This window comes from Urocitellus parryii, chromosome 8, assembly GCF_045843805.1.
Source record: "Urocitellus parryii isolate mUroPar1 chromosome 8, mUroPar1.hap1, whole genome shotgun sequence".
Classification (NCBI taxonomy): domain Eukaryota; kingdom Metazoa; phylum Chordata; class Mammalia; order Rodentia; family Sciuridae; genus Urocitellus; species Urocitellus parryii.
The window spans coordinates 29,060,364-29,081,985 of NC_135538.1; the positions used below are offsets into that span (position 1 = coordinate 29,060,364).

General features: G+C 33.1%; 1 protein-coding gene across 1 annotated transcript in view; it reads left to right on the forward strand.

Moving 5' to 3' along the window:
- Ahi1 (Abelson helper integration site 1) overlaps nt 1-21,622 on the forward strand; it is a 141,677-nt gene that overhangs the window by 96,815 nt on the left and 23,240 nt on the right. The window contains exon 21 of the mRNA XM_077801475.1: nt 17,641-17,696. Within this exon, the coding sequence (XP_077657601.1) occupies nt 17,641-17,696 (56 nt within the window). The remainder of the gene's footprint in view (nt 1-17,640; nt 17,697-21,622) is intronic.

Genomic DNA, 21,622 nt, shown 5'->3' on the forward strand with positions numbered 1-21,622 from the left:
AACTAGTCTTTCTCAGACTGCTCTCATTTCTTTATTCTAAATCTCTCTTAATGTCCCTTTTGTGTTTATAGTCTCTTTCATTTCTTCCTTGTTCCCTTTTTTCTAGTATTGATGTTTTGTGGATATCATATCTTCTTAACTCTTTGAAAGTTATGTTCCCTGAATTGATGTTTCCTCTGTGTATGGTTTTTGCCCATCAGTTTTTCTTTTATTCTTATGGTTTTTCCTTATATATCTAGTGAGTGTTGTTGTTGCCTGTTTTTAAAGATGAAGGACTGGGTGCAAATACAGTGTTCTTCTGTTGTGTGACTAGCTCCATGATCTCACTATTTTGTTCACTCAAGCGGAATGTCTTAGAACTTTGTTCCATGTGACTAGGACATAACTGGCTACTTGTATTTCCATTCAGGCAAGATGAATGGATCCACCTGTCAGGCTGTCGGGATAATTGCCAGATGAGAAAAACTGGGACAGCATATCTACTCGAGACACTTTCACTCTTCCCAAATGATTTGTTATTTATAGAAACATTTCCAATGATTTTTGTTTTCTTTTGACCTGAGGATCATGCTGGGCAGACGCCATTTTTGTTGGGTTTTCAGTCTGTTTAATCACTTTCCTCTTTTATAAATTTGTTGAAATCTCTAATCTGTTCTTCTCAAGCTTGGTGACCTTTGCATTGCTAATTCCAATGGGCAGTTCTTCATCCTTATCTTACTTGACCTATCAGCAGCATTTGACACATTTGGTCACTTCGTAATGCATGGTTTCTGGGATACCACATTCTCTTGGTTTTCTTCTTATCTCATTAGTCACTTCTTTTTATTCTCTTTTGCTGATTCTTCGTCTGTTCTGACATGTATTTCTAGATTGTTCCTCTACAGTTTGACTGTTTTATTCCCTGCATATGCTCATATCCTTGGGGATTGCATGATTTTAAATAAAACTCATATTCTAGTGATTGTCAAATGTTTTATATTAAGCTTAGATCTCTTTTCTGAACTCTAGATGTGTATAGTATATTACAGAAGTCTCTAGCTTCATGTGATTGTTGAGTACATGATATGTAGTAAGTATGACTTAGAAACCAAATTTTTAATTTAGCTTAATTTAGTTTAATTTTAATTTGAAAACTAAATGTGGCCAGTAGGTACATCTTGGGAAAGTACAGAGCAGTAAATCCACTTCTGTGTAAGTCTTCATCATCTTCCCCCTAGACCAATTGTTACACTATAAAGAATTAGCAGTTGATTTAACTGACTATCAGGAAACCTTTAATAATAAAAACTTCCTTGAATGTAATGTTGAAGATTTCATGGTATTTCATCATCATGATTCTGAAGATGCTATTAAAAGCAGTATCAATTGATTCATGTTGGCACTTTAGAAATTTTAAGTCAACACATGAGATTCTGGTAGCACTCAGCAAAGAAATCAGAATACCTGAATTTAGATTTGTATTCTCTTACTTTTTCTATGATGTGAGTAAGTTATTTCATCTTAATGATTTGTCATTTAAAAGGATAGAAAAAATATTTATATGAGTAAAAAATTTTAAATACCCAAATACATTTGACTTCAAGTACATTAGGAGTTAATAAAATTTTATATCTTTATGGCTGTATTCAGAACTACTTTAATCACTGAACCTTTTTATTAAATTTATCTAACATCCTACTACATGTTGGAAAGTGAAAACACTGTGTTCTTAAAATTAAACCTAGTGAATGATTTACATTAAAATCCATATTTCTCCACTATATATGTTATTTCAAAATATAACTTTTAGGAATACTGAGTAAAACATTTCCATGACAAAAGGTGGTTTTTATTATATAATTTTGCAATAGATTACTGAAGGTTTTGACTACTTTATCAGAACATAATTATACCATGATGAAAGCAGTGAATATTTTTTAATTTACTATTGTGCCTCTAGGGTAAAATGCCAGTAATCAATTTTTTCAAAGGTAAGAACAAAAGGAAGAATTGAATTCTCATTTGGCTATATAAGGTGAGGGAAAGCTGGGTTTGGTGGTGCATGCCTGTAATCCCAGTGACACAGGAGGCTGAAACAGGAGGATTGTAAGTTCAAAGCCTGCCTCAGCAATTTAGCCAGGCTCTAGACACTTTAGTGAGACCCTGTCTCACAATAAAATATAAAAAAAAGGGGGGGGGGGTGCTGGGGACATGGCTCGGTGGTTAAATGGCCCTGGTACCAAAAAGTTTGGTGAGAGAATTGGTTATAAAATGAATAAGTTATTTTGACCAGGCATAACTTAATTGTATTTTTATACTTTGAGGATAAGACTGCATTTAATATAGTTTATTTTATCAACTCAAACTGAAATTGACAGTTTTCAACTTTTAAGATAATTAAGCACACAAAGTAATATTATTGTGGAGTATATTTACTAGTACATAAATTTTAATGTAGATTTTTGTGTTACTCTTTTTTCTGATAATAAACTTAATACCTACTTTTGAAGAAAATGAGTAAACTTTTAAGCCATTCCTCAAATACTAGATTTTATTAGTATTTTTTAAATATTATAAAAAGTGAATGTATCTATATATATGCAGTATGTTTACCACATCGCTAATAAATGTATTCCAATGCAACTTCAAAGGAAAAGGTCAAGTTTTTACTCCATATTAATCAGTTTTACTTGTTCCTTCCATTGATATATCATTAACATTTTCATATTTCATATCAATGTCCATTTCAGCCATTCTGTGATGCTACAAAAGATAGTAGATTTTTTTAAAAAATTAATATCTTTATTTACTAATTTTGCCTAGAGTGGGTATTACCTAGAACAAGCAAGCAGTCTTTATACTCCACCTCACCCCAGCCAGGGAAAAGAAAATAAAAATCATTTATATTATAAAAACAATAATTTTTATTTTTTTTCTAAATCCCGATGTCTCAAAGTAACTTTATAAAAAATTAGATCTGTGCCAAGAAGTACCTTAGTATTTAATCATTTTCATTTGTGTCCACTGAGAGATCAGAAAAAGACCCTGGAAATTCAGAGAAAAAGACTTACTCTTCTCACTTACTCTTACTTGGTTAAGTTATAAGCTACTAAGACTACACTCAGAATAGCCCTAATGTTTCCCTTAGAGAAGTGAAGTGCAGGCTTTTGCATTTTGTGGTTTTAGTCAGTTGGGTCTGGATTGTGAACAGTATATGATATCATAGAATTTACTGGTAATGTTTTCTGGAAATGAATATCCATCACTTATTGAAATAGTCAACTAACAGTAGAAATTAGGTTTAGGAACCAGACCTTCTGGTAATGATAGAGACCTCTAGATAATGTTGATTTGTATTTTCCAGAATTTTAAATGCATATTTTCAGGAACCTTTTTCCTTGAATGAAAAGTGAATGAAAATGTAAAGAATCACTCTTCGTGGTGTTCTTAGTCAGCAACTTGCTAACTAGTCTGAGAGCAAAGTTGATGAGAAAGACAGAAACTGACAAATGACTAAGTGGAGTGACTGGTCATTTTTTTTTTAAATAATATGAGAGGTTTTCTATTTTAAATGTTGAATAAGAGTGAAACATTGTCCTAATTTCAGTATATTTTTTTTCTCAACTTTCCCCTCTGAAAAATATCCACTATAATTTTGTAAGGAGTCAAAATTGAGAAATTTTTTTTTTTTACTAACTTGCATCCTTTTTTTAAAACAGGACCAGAAATAATGTATTTAATAGAAATACTCACATGTAAGCTGTTACTCAGCTTAAAAACTGAACACTTTCTTATACTTTCAAAAAATTAATTCATGCAGTTCATCAAGCACTGTTTATAGAAAACCTAGTCTGTGACAAGAACTCAGCCAAGTTCTGAACAAAAATGGGGCATGAAATCCTTTACATTTTTTGGTTGTTAAATTTGAGAAAGTAAGAGAATACAGAGGTTTTTTTGTTGTTGTTGTTGTTGTTTTGGCCAGCTCAGAATCAGCAAAGTTTGTTTGTTTTGTTTTCCTCTTCCTTTTAGTAGTGACCTCATGAAGTTGTATCATGTCAGTCTTTTTGATCTGTATTTTAAATGAAGATTAGAAAGGAGTAGAAAGGAATAGGTTTTAAACATCATCGTTTGAAAGTTGTAAATTCACAGCATAATGGACAAATTAATATAATTCTTATTCACTGAACTTTTACAGAAAAAAAAGTTAATAGCATAATAAGCATATTGTTAAAATTTGACTTCCCTTTATTTTAAGTTAGGGGAAATTTCCTTCAAATCACGATGCTTATGCTTGAAGTTTAAATGTACAATTTCTCCCAGAACTTTATCTGTAATAAATGGGTCTGATAAAATGTTTTCTCACCTTCTACTTTCTCAATACCTTACCAGTGTAATAAACAGCTTTTTTCATCATTAAGCCCTTTCTTGTTTTAACTTTGTTCTTGTTTTGTTTTATTTTTTAAATATGAAGAATACTTGGGGGGCTGGGGATGTGGCTCAAGCGGTAGCGCGCTCGCCTGGCATGCGTGCGGCCCGGGTTCGATCCTCAGCACCACATACCAACAAAGATGTTGTGTCCGCCGAGAACTAAGAAAAAATAAATAAATATTAAAAAATTCTCTCTCTCTCTGTCCCCCTCTCTCTCTCACTCTCTCTTAAAAAAAAAATGTCTAATAGAGCAAATCTGCTTTTAAAAAAAGAAAAAAAGAAAAAGAATACTTGGTTCTTCCATTCAGGTTCTGGATGTGCAAGATCATTCATATATTTAGTAAGTATAATAAACAAATAAAGACAAATAGAACAAATAACAAGAAAGGGAAGGAAAGTGTTAGCTTTCCATTACTGATACAAAATAGCTAAAATAATCATTTTATATAAAAGAAAGATTTACTTTGGCACTCAGTCTCAGAAGGCCTGTGTCAATTGTATTAATCAGCCTTTCATCAGTGTGATTAAAATACCTGAGGAAAACAACTTAGAAGTGGAGAAATTTATTTTGACTCACAGTTTCAGAGGATTCAGTCCATGGTTGTCTGGCTCCATTGCAAAGTGTGGCAAAGGAAAACTACTCATTTCATGGCAGCCATGAAACAGAAAGAGAGCAGGGAGGAAGTCAGGGTTAGATAACCCTTCTAGGATGTGCCACTAGTGGCCTACTTCCTCCATCTTGGTCCTCTTCCCAATTGTCATTTGTTTTATTAATCCATCAAGTGGATTAATCCATTGATGAGTCTAGAGCCCTATCATCAAATCATTTCCTAAAGACCTCACTTCAGGCATTGCTTCACTGAGGACCAAGCTTCAACTCATGAACTTTTTGAGGAACATTCCAGATACAAATTATAACAGCAAGGCAGCACATGATGGCAGGAAGCATGTGTTAGAACAAAAGCTTCTCAGCTAATGGTACCTGGGAAGCAAACAAGAAAGAAGGAGCTGGAGCCCCAGTATCCCCTTCAAAAGCATGTCCCCAGTCATGTGACTTTCTTCTACAGAGCCCATCTTCTAAAGGTTTCACCTCCCAGTAATGCCTTGAACTGGGGACCATTTCTCACCACATGACTTTTGGGTCACACTTAAGATCCAAACCATTACAGGGAGGCAAAGAGTCATCTGGGAACTGGGATTACGTTGCTGTTTAAATAGGGTAGTCAAGGAATATTTCACAAAGAAGCTGGCACTTGAGCAGAATTTTACAGAATAAAAAAAGAGAGCACCTGTGTTATCTGGTAGAGTATCATATACTATCAAGATCCTAGGCAGAAATGCACTTCTAATGTTTTTAACATCGAAGGTCAGTATAGCCAGAGTGGAGGGAATGAGGAGGAAGCAGAAGACAGTAAGGCTAGAGAGATCAAGGCACCACATTGTACAGAACTTTGTAGAAATTAACTGGTAGAAACTCAGCTCTATCTCCAGCACTGGAAGTTCTCACTGAAGGACTGTTTTCAAAAGGGGATGTGGATAGAATTGTGTAGTTTGATATTTGCTACAGTAGAAAAGAATAAAGTAAGCTATGGGCAGTGGCACATGCCTGTAATCTGAGTGATTCAAGAGGCTGAGGCAGGAGGATTGCAAGTTCAAAGCCAGCCTTTGCAACTTGGCAAGACTCTGTCTCAAAATAAAATATATTATTTAAAAAATGGATTGAGGATGTAGTTCAGTGGCTAAAGCAACCCTGTGTTCAGAGCCAGTGCCAATTAAAAAAATGAATAAAGTATACTGGAGAGTGTTTATGATTTAGTGACAAATCCTGAAGTAAAGGGGAAAGTTGGTCTCATAGACAAAGAAATGTTGAATTATTATAAGATGAAAAGATTGATAATTATAAAAAAAAAGTGTTAGAGGCATTCCACACAGGAAGTCCAGTCAAAGGATGATTTTAATAATTAAGGTGGGAGAAAAGAACTGAATAAGAAAGTGAAGAATTAAATCATTAACTTGGAAATCTGGAATATGAGTGGTAAGGGATAAAGGAGTAGAATCTGAGAGTAGTTGAGCTTTCTAATATAGGCAAATGAACAGTGGCAACTATAAATGGAAATAGAGAAATTAGGAATATTGGCAGAAAGAATGAATTTGAAATTTCTGGAAGACTTCTAAACAGGATATTTAATAGCTTGCTCATTCATTTGAACTTGATTTATTAAACCATACTATAAGTCAAGCCCTGTGCTACGAACTATAATGTATATTTTGAAGTATACGCTTGAAGCATAAGTATAAATTAAGGAGTCGTTGATATACATATGGTATTTGAACACACAGGTGTTAATGAGAAGCTGGAAGAAGTTATTGAAAAAAAAGAGATGAACAACTAGTAGGGATGACTATTGAGGAATAGCTTGGATATTTGTTACCCAAAAAGATGGTAGAGAAAAAAGCTGAGGAAACAGGAAAATACAGGAAGCTTCTGATATTGGTGTACATCATTGTTTTCACTTCTTTACTGCAATAACAAATCTAAATAAAAAGGGAATGCCTAGTTATAATTTTGTGCTCTTTCATCCTTTTTGTACTTGTGATTTTCAAGTTAAAATAACATTAAGGTTAAAGACAGTGAGTTATATTTTAATGATTACACACAATGGAGTGAAGTTTATTGGCCTTTCCGATATTAAAAATGGATGGCATATTTTATTAAAACATCTAACTTTCCTCAGACTAGATATCTAGAGCCTGTCTCAACGGATGTAGTTTGAACAGACTTCAATCTCCCAGTAGAGTTTAATGAGGAAATTTAGTCAAATACTTAAAATTGTATACAGTTTTTGGTTTTAAAATAGAAATGGGTACAGTAGATATTTGATTATTGGTTTAAAAAGTTGAAGATGTGCTACCTTTCTGTGTTTGTTGGATCAGTGTATTTTATTTTTGATTAATATTTGAGATTAAATAGTACAAATCATTGAAGATCAGCATATCCCTGGAGATATTCTCAGAAGGAAGATCTAGGATATTTATAAATTTATTGGGATACTACTAAATTGTCCTTTCAAACATATTTTTTACTAATTATAAAGGAACAAAAACTAGTAAGAGAATTACAGATAACTCATATACCTAATTTGGCACAGTAATTTTTCCAGAAAATTAATATTTTTTTCAATAAATAAGTTTCTTATCATTAAACATGTAAAATATAAATATAATAATCGCTTATTCATGTATTAATTTTTTAGCTCTCCCTTATTTTTAGGAAAGTGGCTTATAAATTCAATATTAAGGAAGAAGTGTTTTGTTTGTTTGCAAATAATGCTGAGAAATTTCCTCGGGGAAAAAAGTCTGCTTTGCCTATATGTAGGATCATGCAGTGTTCAGAAATCACTGAAAACTTGAAAATTTGCCTACTATATGATCACTATATGTCTATTTAGGGTCTATAATATTTTTCCTACAACTTTGAAATGTTTGAAATGTTTTTAAACCACAAATTGAAAACATAAAATATGCTTCTAAATTTACCACATTTGTTTTTCTTTCTGAAAACCTTATCATACACCTGGTAAAACAATCACAGTACCCATTATCATACCTCAAAAATTAATGATAATTCTGAATAATCACCTAATCAATAATTCATATTCAGATTTCCCTAATTTTGTAAAACATGTCTTAAGCAAATTTTTGTGTACTTATTTTATCCAAGATCCAGTTTACATTTACATTGATTGGTATGTCATTTTGGTCTTATTTAATTTCAATTAATCTAAAATCTTTTTCATGATATTGATTTTTAAAAGAATCTGACACTGGGCTAATTCTCTTACAAAATGTTCCATGTTTGAATTTTTCTATTGTATCATAAGCAGGCTAAACACTGTGAGTGATACATTATTTTTCACATCATATCAGGTGGCATGTAATGTCAGGTATTTCCACTATTGGTATTGCCAAGTTCAGTCTTTGATTAAGATGGTAAAAATAAAATGTTCCCTTTGCAATTGCTCAGTAGCATGGGATAATGTCTTGAGACCATGTGAACATGTGACTACTCTGTACCTTATCCTTGGCTTAGTGGTTTCAGCATCCATTGGGGATCCTTGCAGGAGTTAGTTATCACAGTGGGGAAGGATACAAAATGATAGTTTTCTAATGCTGGCCTTCTTCCATTTTATTAGCTGGCAGTCTTCAAACAAGCAGAGTGATTGCTTTTTATTTTTTTTTCCCATCTCTCTTTTATTGGTCTTTTTCTTTAATATACTTTTTATACTTCTTTAGTAACATTTTCATTTTTTCATCAGTTCTTGGCCTCGAACCCAGCCTTGTGCTTGCTAAGAAAGAACTTCACTGAGTTATATTCTCAGTCATTTTTATTTAGAGACAAGGTCTTGCTGAAGTCACTCAGGCTGGCCTCAAAATTGTGATCCTCCTGCCTCAGCCTCCCAAATTGCTGGATTATAGGCATGTGCCACTACACTTAGCTACAAAAGTAGTCTTGAATAAATGGAAAGACATCCTTCTCCTGTGACAAGTGAGTGTAACATCATAGGGTCATTTCTTCCCCAAGATAATATGTGAATTTATTGTGATTCCAATTTTAAAACAATTTTTTTTCATCAACATGAGACAGGTTGATCCTAAAATTCATATAGAAGAGCATGCAAGAATACCTAGAAAATGTTGAGAGGGGGAGAAGGGAGAAAAACCGGTGGAATAAATACAACATAATGTCAACACATATTTTTAAAAACTTCTGAAATTAAAACAATGCAATATTGACAAATAAGTAAATGTATTAATTATTGGAAGAGAGAAAAATATTTGGAAAAAGACACACATTTTGGTGTATGAAAAAGAAGAGTTTTAAACCATGGTATTAGGACAACTAGGCAGTCATTTTTTTTTTAGAGAATTTTTTAATATTTATTTTTTAGTTTTTGGTGGACACAACATATTTTATTTTATTTTGTGTGGTGCCGAGGATCGAACCCAGAGCCCCGTGCATGCCAGGCGAGCGCGCTACCATTTGAGCCACATCCCCAGCCCTAGATAGTCATTTTTAAAAATAGTAGTATCCATTCTTAATAACAAACCAGAATAACAAAACTTTAATAGGTCAGAAATATAAATATTAAAAAAGGCTTTTGCACAATACAGTCAAAAGCCAAATGACAACACGCAAGAAAATATTTGCAGCCTTTATTATTGATAGATGAAAAGTCTCCCTGTTATATAAGCCAGAGCATATAAATATAAAGGTAATTTTAAATATGAACAGGAAATATCAACATAGGCTCAATGACTTTTTTAAAACTTGATTTCCTAGATTTGTTCTGTGAAAAGTTGAACAAAAGAGTAATAACTCTCAAAGCCCCTGAGTGCACCGAGTCCCAGATTGTAGTTTTTACTTTGATTATGTTAATAGTACCAAAGCTCTTTGAAGAAATGACAGTTCCAGTTCTACTGTGGGGACATCACAGGGTGAACTTGGGACATCATAAGTAAGGAAGTGCTCAAAAGCTAAGGGGTTCATATCAAAGGACATAAGAATAGGCATAAAGCAGCTCTCCTGGTCAAATTAGGGGACAGTTAGAGCAACAAAAGAAAATGGTTAGTAGCCAGGTGCAGTGGCAGATGCCTGCACACCCAGATACTTGGGAGGCTGAGGCAGGAGAATCACAAGTTCAAGACCAGTCTGGACAACTTAGTAAGATCCTATCAGAATAAAATTTAAAAGAGCTTAGGATATAGCTCAGTGTTTGCACAAGACCCCGGGTCCAACCCAAGTACCATAAAAAAGGAGGGGGGACTGCTTTGTGAATTTCAGAAGTAGTTTAATGTTTCTTTATTCTAATTGGTACATTGCTTACGTGTATCACAATTTTTATCTTTAAAATTGCTCATGTAAATGGAGTATACTCAGGCTATGGATGTGGTTCAGTGGTAAAGTGCTTGCTTAACATGCACAAGTTCAATCCCTGGCACCTCAAAATGAATAAATAGAGTACTCTCTTTCATATCTTCTAACTTGGTTGAATATGTAAAGTGTATTGAATTTTATATATTTTATGCTTTTTTATTTTTATCATTATTGATTGTGTTAGTTTAGCCTTGATTCTTTTGGACTTTCCAGATAGAAAATTATATTATTTCAAAAGCAGTTTTAGTTTTCCTTTTTTTAGTGGGGTGGGTATCAGGCATTGAACCCAGGGACACTTAACCACTGAACCACATACTCACCCCTTATATATTTTGAGACAGGGTCTCACTAAGTTGCTTAGGGCCTCGCTAAATTGCTGAGGCTGGCTTTGAAATCACAATCAGCCTTCAGAGCTGCTGGGATTACAGGCATGTTCACCTATCTTTTTCCTAGTTCTGAGGGCTTATAATCTTAATGTAGCCAACTTTATATTAAACTTAACAAAAAAGATCCCTTCCTTCTAAAAAATATATTCTACCAGAATATAATAAATTTTATTTTTGCATAGCCATGGGTAATCAAAGGATAATTCTCTCTGTGAGTCCTACAAAAAGATTTATGGAGATTTCCAACACTAAGTATGCATAGGTATAGTGTTGCCTGGAACCAATAGATCATAAGAAGATATGGTTAAGGAAGTAGGGAGCTTCTCCAGGTCCTCACACAATGCCCTGTGCTTGGTGGGCAGCACATGGCTATTTTGCGATGTTATATAAAGTTGATGCATATATGTTTTGACTTCAGAACAAGGCATTCTTTCCTGTTTTCATTTTTATGTAAGTCTATGTTTTTTCTCTCGCTCTTTGATCATAATCTTGAGTTGAAGATTAATAGAGTTTAGGGTAACTAAAAAATACTTAATTCTCTGTTCAAAATAGTTATACAGTGGGATAAAAAGTCATGATCTGATTTTTCTACAAAGCAAAATACTGAAAGTAACTCTTAAGAAGCATAAAATTTCTTCCATTCTCTGGAGTATGTTACTATCTGGAAAATTAGAATAAGTTTGTAATAATACCTTGTATTTTGTTGTGAGTTTATTACTAAAAGAAGAAGTAAATTAAAGCCTCTGAAAACAACCCCAGAGGACTGAGGATGTAGCTCAGTAGTAGATGCTTTTACATAGCTTGCAAATGGTCCTGGTTTTCATCCCCAGTATCAAAAAAAAAAAAAAAAAGAAAAAAAAATTCCAGCACACCCTCAAGCATTCTGATGACTAAATGACTACTGCTCACAGTTAATGCTGTATTATAGCTTATGAATCTAGTGGATATGGCTTAGGAGGGAACACATTCATTCAGTTAATAATTGAGTCAACTCTTAAGGACCTTCTGTGTTTTGGTCATTTGGGTTAGGTACTATGGATATAAAGATGAATAAAATCAAGTCCCAACCACAGGGGCCAAACACACACATAAATAGGTCTGAAGGGTATGTAGTTTAGAAGCATGAGTTTCAGTAATGGTACTGCTGCTCGTTAGTTGTGTGATCTTGGAAATGTTAGCTACCTTCTGATTTACTTTCTGAAAGCCACTATTTTCTTTCCTTAACATGGGGTCCTCTTTGTTGTTTGTTTAATTACCTATTTTAAAATTCTTAATTCTTGCTTTTTGTCTGCTTCATTTTAGTTTAAGAGATACTCTGTTTCTCACATTGACATCAGTGGTACTACCAGTTCTCATTGATGTGGTCTTTTTCAGGATACTGAAATCCATTAAAGAGAGTTGTTCATTTTCTTTGCCTCCTCATGTTTTGTGTTGCCAACTGTACTGATGGAGATCTGAGCTGTTGCTACAGACAACCTGTCCAACTTATACCTCTGTCCTAGAATAGATACTTTATAAATGTATTTATTACTGTTAGAATCAGGAAGGTAACCAGTAGCAGAATTAAAACATTGGTAAAAATTAAAAACAAAGTCAAGATCAGTAGACAAAGAAAAACAAAAGAATGAAGTAAAACAACAATGTAACTAAATAGAAGCAGAGTTTAGCTTCCAGTTAGTATATACAAGATTGGTAATTTTGATCACTCTGACTATAACATTGAGAAAACCTAACATAGACAGAAAGTCATAAAAGATGTGGAAACAAATAAGTCTAAATAAAATAAATTGCAAAGAGATTGAGCCCTTCCCATAAAGGAGTAAAGGCCAACTGTCACTTATTAATATATTGGAGCATTTATGGAGGTAGAAGCACAAGAGAACAGAAGAGCAAGCCTCCAGGATAGGAAGAAATGAGCTGAGGACCATGTGGGCCACCATGATAGACTGGAATCTGAAAGATCCCAAATGTGAATCAGTCTTATTCACTCATCATTTCTCCCCTAGAGGATTTTTTGTGACATAAGCAATAACTCCAGAAACTGGGAGAAAGGCAGAGTTCTCATAATCTCTAGGAGTTTAAATCCCAAAGTGTTCCTATACGGAGGACCTTAACTTACTTTTGGAATACCTAATATAATAGGTTAGCTATAGCAATAACTGCCTGCCCCAACCCAAGCCAACTCCTGATTTGAATAAAGAGATCTTTGTTCTTAAAGATTTTCTTAAAAAGGAAATGATGACCCCTTTCTGAGGAGAGATATTTTTTATTTCATTCTCTACTGATTATATGTCCAAGAGTTCTAACCTGTAATCAGAATTTATAAGGCATGTGAATAAAGCAGAAATTAGTGCCCATAATCAAGAGAAAGTACAATCAATAAAAAGAATCCCAGGGATGATGGAAATGTTGGAATTAACAGATAAAACTTTTGAAATAATTGATGCATACGTTGAATACTTTATGAGAAAACATAATCAAAATGAATGACAAGATAGAGAATTTCAGCAAAGAAATGGAAATTCCCAAAAAAAGAATCTAGTGGAAATTCTAAACCTGAAAAGTGTGTTAGATAACATGACAATTTATTAGATGGGCTGTTAGCATATAGGGCTCATTGAAAGAAAGGATCACTGAATTCTGGAATAAGACAATTGAAATCATGAAAATTATCCAAATTGAAACACAGTGGGGGAACAAAGCCCTTGGAGGAAGAAAGAGTATGAGATCTATGTGTTAATGTAAAATGGACTAAATATGTATAATTGGAATTCAGAAGGACTGTAGAGGAAATGAGTTTAAAAACTATTTGAAGGGCTGGGGATGTGGCTCAAGCGGTAGCGCGCTCGCCTGGCATGCGTGCGGCCCGGGTTCGATCCTCAGCACCACATACCAACAAAGATGTTGTGTCCGCCAATAACTAATAAATAAATAAATATTTAAAAAAAAAAAACTATTTGAAGAAATAATGGGCTAGGAATTTTCTTACTCTTGTTAACAAAGATTTTTAACCTCTAGACATTAAAATCTAAGCAAACCTCAAGAAGGAGACACATATACACACACATACATACTACATACATACATGTAAAACCACATCTAGGCACATCTTAATTAAAATGAAGAAATTGAAACATAAAGAGAAAATTGCAAAAGCAGTCAGAGGGAAAAGAATGAACACTGAGGGAAATAACAGTAAGAATCATGCCTGCCTTCTCATAAGAAAAAAATGGAATTAAATCACTTTCTGAAAGAAAATGGCCATCAACCTAGATTTCTTTACTCATCAAGAACATGCTTCGTAAGTGAATAACCACTAAAGACCTCTCAGGAAAAAAGCAGTCACCAGATTTTCACTGTAAGAGATTGAACCAGGGGTTCATCCGCCTGGAGCAAAATCATTTCATTTGAAAGCCTGGACCTGCAGGAAAGGATGAAAACACTAGGAAGGATAAGTATGTGGACGAACATAAAAGACTGTATTTTAAAAAATTCTCTAAAAGACTTGACTTTAAAACAACTATACTGACAATATATTGTCACATTTGTAACATAGAAGTATAAGCAGTAAGGGTAGTGAGGTAAATGTAGGAATAGTGATTTAAGGTGCTTATATTGTCCTTTAAGAGGAAAATCCTAATTCATGGTATACTGTAATAAATTAAGGGTATATCTGTAATCACTAAATTAATCATTAAAACTGTGAAAATGTATAGCTAAAAATCCATTAGGGGACATAAAATACAATAATAAATATTGAATTATTCTAAAAGAATATAAAATAAAATGTAATATATGTGTAATATGAATTGTAATGCATTCTGCTGTCATATATAACAAATTAGAATTTTTTTAAATGCAGTAAAATAGTAAGATGGCAATGTGGTACACACCTGCAATCTCAGCTACTTGGGAGGCCACAGCAGGAAGATTCCAAGTTTGAGGCCAGCCTCAGAAACTTAGTGAGATCCTGTGTCAAAATAAAAAAAATTTAAAAGGCTGGGGATGTAGCTTAATGGTAAATCACCCCTGGGTTCCATATCTAGTACTGAAAAAAATAAAAAAGCATAGCAAAATGGTAAACTTAAAGCCATACCATTAATAATTTTAAATGTAAATCATCTAAACGTTGAAAGGCAGAGATTCTCCAACTGGACAATACAGCAGTAATATTTCTTCTCGGATTGATTTTTATTCATATTTTTTCATTTATTCATTTTAGAGATATTCTGTAATCTTAAGTTCATTTGGAAATTTTATAAATTTAAAATATTTCATGACAACTTTGACATTTTAACTATATTCCTGCACAATTAGTATTTTAATGACCATATGTATTTATAATGTAGAATACAAATACAATTACATTTTCATTTATTTCATGTTTTCCAGAAAATAATGTTTTGAGAAACAGAACCGATAGTATATGTTTGTATATACGGGTCTATATGTACACACACACACACAGGAGAGAATGGTTTACTTTAAGGAATGATGGAAACTGTCAAGTTCAAAATCTGCAGGCCAGAAAAGAGTTATAGTTCAAGTTCAAAAACGCAGTCTATCCACAGATTTCTCTCAGGGGAGGTCAGCGATTTTCTTAAGGTCTTAAAATAAGTGGATGAGGCCCACTTACATAATGAAGGCCCATCTACTTTCTTGGGGTGTACTGATTTAAATATTAATCCCATCCAAAAACAAAATACCTTCAAAGAAATATCTAGAATCATGTTTCATCAAATATCTGGGTACCACAGCCTACTCAGGTTGACATGTAAAATTGATCATTATAGCAAGCTACTTAATATGAGCTTTCACTTATTTACTAAAAGTGAAATTGAGATACAAATGCAGATTTTTAAGTAAAATTTACTTAAAATAGGAAGCTATTTTAGGACATTTTCCCCAAGCTGATTTCGTTTTGTATATATATTACTGCAATCTTGAATAAAAACATTTCCCAACAATATTATTTCCATTTGCCATCTAAATTACAACTAAGGTTATAACTTTGGGTAATCTACTTTTTAAAATTCAAGTTTCCAACATATTCTTGCCTTGCAAATGAAACTAAAATATGTTGTTTTTATCATTGTGATTGTATAAGCTAAGGATATTTATTTGGGGGTTTTGTTTTTGTCATTTAAAGTTACTTTTTATTTCCAACTAAAGTTACTTTCTAATTGGATAAGAATTTTAAAATTTATAATCAGCTTAGGTCAGTTTTATAGCAGTCAGGTTACAATAGTGAGAACACACATGTAGATGTTGCTAATTCCTGAACCCCATGGTGAGAGCCCTCTCATTTGAAAGCTTCTGGTGCCAGACTGCTTTCAGTGGTTACAGCTAGGAGGGTTGCAGACATCAGGGCTGGGGAAGTGGGAATTTCACCAATTGTTCTATGTACCTCTGTATTATTAAAATCTTTGAACAAGAATCTTCATTACTTGGGTCTTGGATCTGGAGATGTAGCTCAGTGGTAGTGCTTGTGATTAGTACCTATGGAGCCCTGAGTTCTATCCCCAGCATTTAAAAAAAAAAAATCTGCACTATTTGAATATTTTTTAAAATGTGTTACTTGTCTTTTTTTTTAAGCTTTTCACTCAAAGGTAATGGTCCTCTATGATTTAAAGTCTTTCCATTAAAATTACCCTAAAGACTTACTACATGTAAGATAGAACCCAGTTCATTTACTGTATAGTATTTTTTCAAAACAAAATATCTCTGTTTTATTAGACTCAATCATAATTTATTTATCCTATAGCTAGGTAGTTAGTGCCAGATAGCCTGTAAATAAATATTAGTTGATTGGATTAAGGTAGCTAGTAGTTTATATCTCACCGTCTAACAATAAAAATTGAAAGAAATTTTTAAAACAAAACAAAAGCTATATTTTTAAAAAATGTTTCATGGTACATTGTTCATTTTGAATATATTCTTTCAAGTTATAAAAATTAATTGCTTGTGTTGATCTCACTGAATCCCTTTTCATACTTCACGTTAAGTGCTTGTGAAACAGAGGAACTAATATTTTGTTTGAACTAGGAATTTTGCTAATTGCTATTAACAGACATTGGAGTTCTCACTTCTAACAGGTCTTGTGTGTGACAGCCTTTAGTGTTATTTAAACAAACTCTTCTGATATCCTCACTCTTATGTAAGTTTGCTGATGGACAGAGATTGGAAACTAAATGAGACCAGTGCCTGTGTTCATTTTTAACTTGAGCTTGACTTTGAACCAGTATCTTACAAATGAGATACAATGTGTTATATCCTTGAAGGCTGCTTATTACAAAGAAATGCAGTAGAGGACATTGAGAACAAAAAGATAAATCCACACATGATAAAAGGATATTTTTCAAGATTAGCCATCAGTGTTATCATTTTAAAGGAGAGAATCAGGGAACTTTCTTTCTCCTCAGATACTCCATGGTGGTTGAATAAATAATAGAATATATCATAGTAGGAAGTCAGATCAAAGAGAAATTCAAATAGATTTATTTATTCTTTTGAAAATAAGGAAGCAGTGATTCCTTTCATGGCCTTTATGATATTTCATTATGAAACTTGATGACCTCAAGTCAGAAATAAACCTTTCATGGAGGAAATGCAGCAGAGTCCAGATAATGGTGTAATTTTGAGCTGGAAGCAAGATATGGCACATCTGCCACTATTGCTGGAGGCCACTTGAATGGGAAAACTGTCTTAGCTAACCTTAAGTAGGGTGTCTTAGCTAAACTCACCAACTGTTCCTGACCAAAGAATTCATGATATAACTTGAAAGGATCCTGCCAGCTGAGTGAGGCTTTTTTCTTGTAGACTGTATGAGGCATGTCTTACTGACATGAATGTTTTCAAAATAAAATGAAGAGGCATAATAACCCCATATTCACAATTCTTTTCTTTCCACAGGGATTATCAGCATAGAAAGAAGGCCTTGTAACCATCAAGTAGATTCACCTCCAACGGTAAGGCCTCTTTTTGCATTGTGAAAACTGTAAAAAACTACAGAACGATGCTGGTTACAGTGACACAAAGCACCATTGTAGAAAACTCTTATGACTTCCTTTTGGCAAAAAGTATGTCCCTGCAGGGAAATTAATGTCATGTTTTCCAAATAATGAAGAAAACTTTGTAATTTTTGTAAAGATATAGGAAAATAAGATACAGTATTTTTACAGGTATTTATTTATACCTTAAAATAGCTTATAGTTTTGGCAAAGTAATGTAAATCTTTATGCACATCAATTTGTGCTTTTTTTTAAAATGAGTGCTATTTCATACACTAGTACTATTTACAGTGAACGTTGTATGACAGCGAAAGAATGCCATTAGTGCTTCATTTCTCTTACTAACGTAAAATCTTATTTTTTATTCCTCTTCTGTTACCAACAGACAACAAAAGCACTTAATTATTTACGATATTAAAAATATATATTTTAAAAGGAAAACAACTAGATTTCCCTTTTAATCTCTGGGTATATTTGTATGAAATATACATCATTTTCTGGTTTCCAGTTGAAAGATTCATAAGACTTGAGTACATCTTACCTTTCCTTCAATATAATGTTCTTACCCTATCTATACAATAAATCTTTGTAGTGCTTCATTCAATTCACTGTTTCTTGTTATGAAAAAGTTTTTATTCAGTAATAAATTTTTCAGGAAAATAAAGATAATGTTAAACTTTATTTGAATTTTATTGATGATTAATAATTGCCTCACTAGAAAGTTGACTCTATTTTCTATTTGTAATAAATCCACAAATATATAACATAGTTGATAACTTAATGTATGATGCTCCAGAAAAGACTAGTTTATCAGAAATTTAGTTATCAGCATAATCATAAAAATTACTTTGCTATAATATGGGTTTCAGTTATCTTTTAGTAAGTATGCTAAAAGAGTAGACATAATATTATGCAGTTTTACTCTTTAATATTAAAAAATACAGATTAGCAATTAAGAAATTTATGTTTAATATATTTGAATAATATACTCCATCATTGAATTATTTTACATACTTCCAAAATTCAGTTTATTCTTATAAGCTTTCCTATGTCACATGTGTTTACATTCTTATTTGTTTATACATTCAGGAGCTCTGAAAAGTAAAGCCTAGCAGTTTTCTGTTACACCCTCTAGGCTGATTGTAAATTCCTAGGTTTTTAAATGATGAAGTAATAGAGCCTAATTCACATGAACTCATAAGAAATAATGGTATTGATATCTATAATAGTGACAATAAATGCAAAATTACTCCATGAATTAGGAACTAAATGTAAAGCATAATAGTTTAGATATTGCTTGTCTTTTTTATTATGTTTTTCCAATTGGGTTAGGAATTGATAACTCCTAATTTATTACTATTCCTATCTATACAATCAATGAGTTGTTTTTGTTTTTGTTTTAATTTTGTTTTTTGCAGTGGTGAGAATCCAACCCAGGGCCTCATGTAGGCTAGGCTAGCACTCTACCAACTGAACTGTACCCCAAGCCTTGATAAGTTTTAATGTATTTCATGTTTACATGCATTCCCCCAAACACCCATTAGTTTACCAAGTTTTCACTTGAGTTCTGGTTAATTTTGATGTGTATTTCTCAGGTGGGTCTATACTTCTCCTTCTCTCTCTTTACTACCATCTAAGGCTGTTCTACCCATCCTCCACAGTCCCATCCCCCAGTTTGCTGACAGTTCACCTTGTCCCTTTCTCCAAAACCTCTGAGTGGAGTCACAAGTCCACTCATTACCCAATGCCCCCACATCTGATGGACAGGTAAAGTCTGATTTTCACAGAAATGTAATTATACTAAATGTTTAGAGAAAGAGATAGGAAGGAGTCTCTCAGGAAATTGAACAAAGTGAGATATTTGTAATCCCAAACTTTGTGCTTTCCTGATCTGAAAAGGAGATGAGTCAATTCACTCATTGAACCTGAGGGGAAAAAACAGAAAGAGAGTTGGCCAGGATTTCAGTGTCTGAGACCAGGCTCCTGACTGACTTCCTGACTGTGTATCTAACCCCTCAGTTTCCAGGTTACTTCTTTACCCATTATCACTCCCTCTTCCCTCTTGCTCCAAGTACTCTAGGGAATGGCTTATGTCTAGGAGAGTGTTAAATGCCAATTGCAGTTATTCACCAAGTGAGGGAAATAAGTAAGAATTTCTCAAGCCTCTGTTTTAGGGAATGGTGTGTTCCTTGATACTTCAAGTTAGAATTCTAAATGGACTATTCAGTAAATATATGGTTATAGGGGATAGTTTGAGCATATAGTACTATAATGTAATAGCAGTGACCCTTAAGTAAATATAGATTAGCCTGAGAACAAAACCACCTCTGTCCTTTTGTTCTGTGTTTGCTCTCTCTTTAATTTACTTCTTTTTTGTATTTTATTTATTACTTGAACTTTGAATTTGTTTTCTTTTTGACATAAATAGTAGCCTGCCTGTTTTGAGATGTCTTTAATAGAAAGTGAAAAAAATATCCCCACTTGATATGAGCTTATCCATCAAAATGAATCAAACTTCTCTTTTTAACTGAATATGGTCTCCTCTTTTTGCATCCTGAGCTCTTAATTTTGTTAATATCCTAGAGTACATTTTTCAAATTGTTTTTTCAAGAAATATAAAATGGGAGATGAATTATCTACATATATAGTTAAAAATATATCAGTTCTCTTTGCATAAGGCCAATTTTTTATTATTTTGACATTACCTATTTGCCTAAAAACATTGTAGAAACTGGTCATCTTTGTCTTCTGACATTTAGTGTTGCAGGAGAAACTCTAGATATCAGCTATATGAATATTCTTTTGTACAAATAACCTGTTCAGCCTGTTCATCTATTATAGATTTTATTTTCTTCCAACCTAATGTCCTAGTTCAGATTTAATGGCCAACAGGGTAACCATCTTCTCACTGACTTTTTTCCCTTGGTAATTTTCACCCAGATGCTATACTGTTAAGAGGAAATGTAAATAAGACATGAGACAATTACAATATTAGAATTAAATCTTGCCACTTTAAGAACAAGTCCCTGCACCTGCTTATAGGCAGGATTTTATCAGCCTCAGATTAATCAAAGGTCATTGAATCCCAAAAGGCAGGTGTAAAAGTTAGTTAATAGTTAAATCAGTTCAGGTTTGAGAACTGTATTTACTTTAAATGAGGGACTTATTTGCAAATCAAAGAGAAAGCACAACTAGCATAAGGAAATGTTTCCCAAGTTAAAACATACGTGCCCTTTAATGTATAATCATATGCATAGCAGAGTCCACAGCTTTCATGTTTTCCGACATAATTAATATGCCTATAAGACATTAAAACATAGTAAACCATGCTGAATATATAAAGCATTCTTTTTAAAAAATATTTGTTTTTTAGTTATAGATGGACACAACATCTTCATTTTATTGTTACATGGTGCTGAGGATCCAACCCAGTGCCCCACGCATGGTAGGCAAGCACTCTACCTCTGAGCCACAACCCCAGCCCCTATAAAGCATTCTTCATGATTTGTGGAATATTGTTTTTGAATCTCTTTTTTTTAAATATTTATTTTTTAGTTATAGGTGAACACAATATCTTTATTTTATTTTTATGTGGTGCTGAGGATTGAACCCAGTGCCTCATGCATGGTAGGCAAGCACTCTACCTCTGAGCCACAACCCCAGCCCCATTGTTTTTTAATCTCTTCCAGTGAAAACTGATATAGTAAATTCAGATTATATCAGTATGGCCTAATTTAAGTGATTGTTTAAATTTTTGTAAATTTTCTACATTTCAAATCTGTAACACTTAACGAATATTACTCATTATTCTTAATCTATTCAGTGATGCTATGACACCTATTAGAACAATTTTTCTATTTAATAAATGAACTTTTGGCACTTTT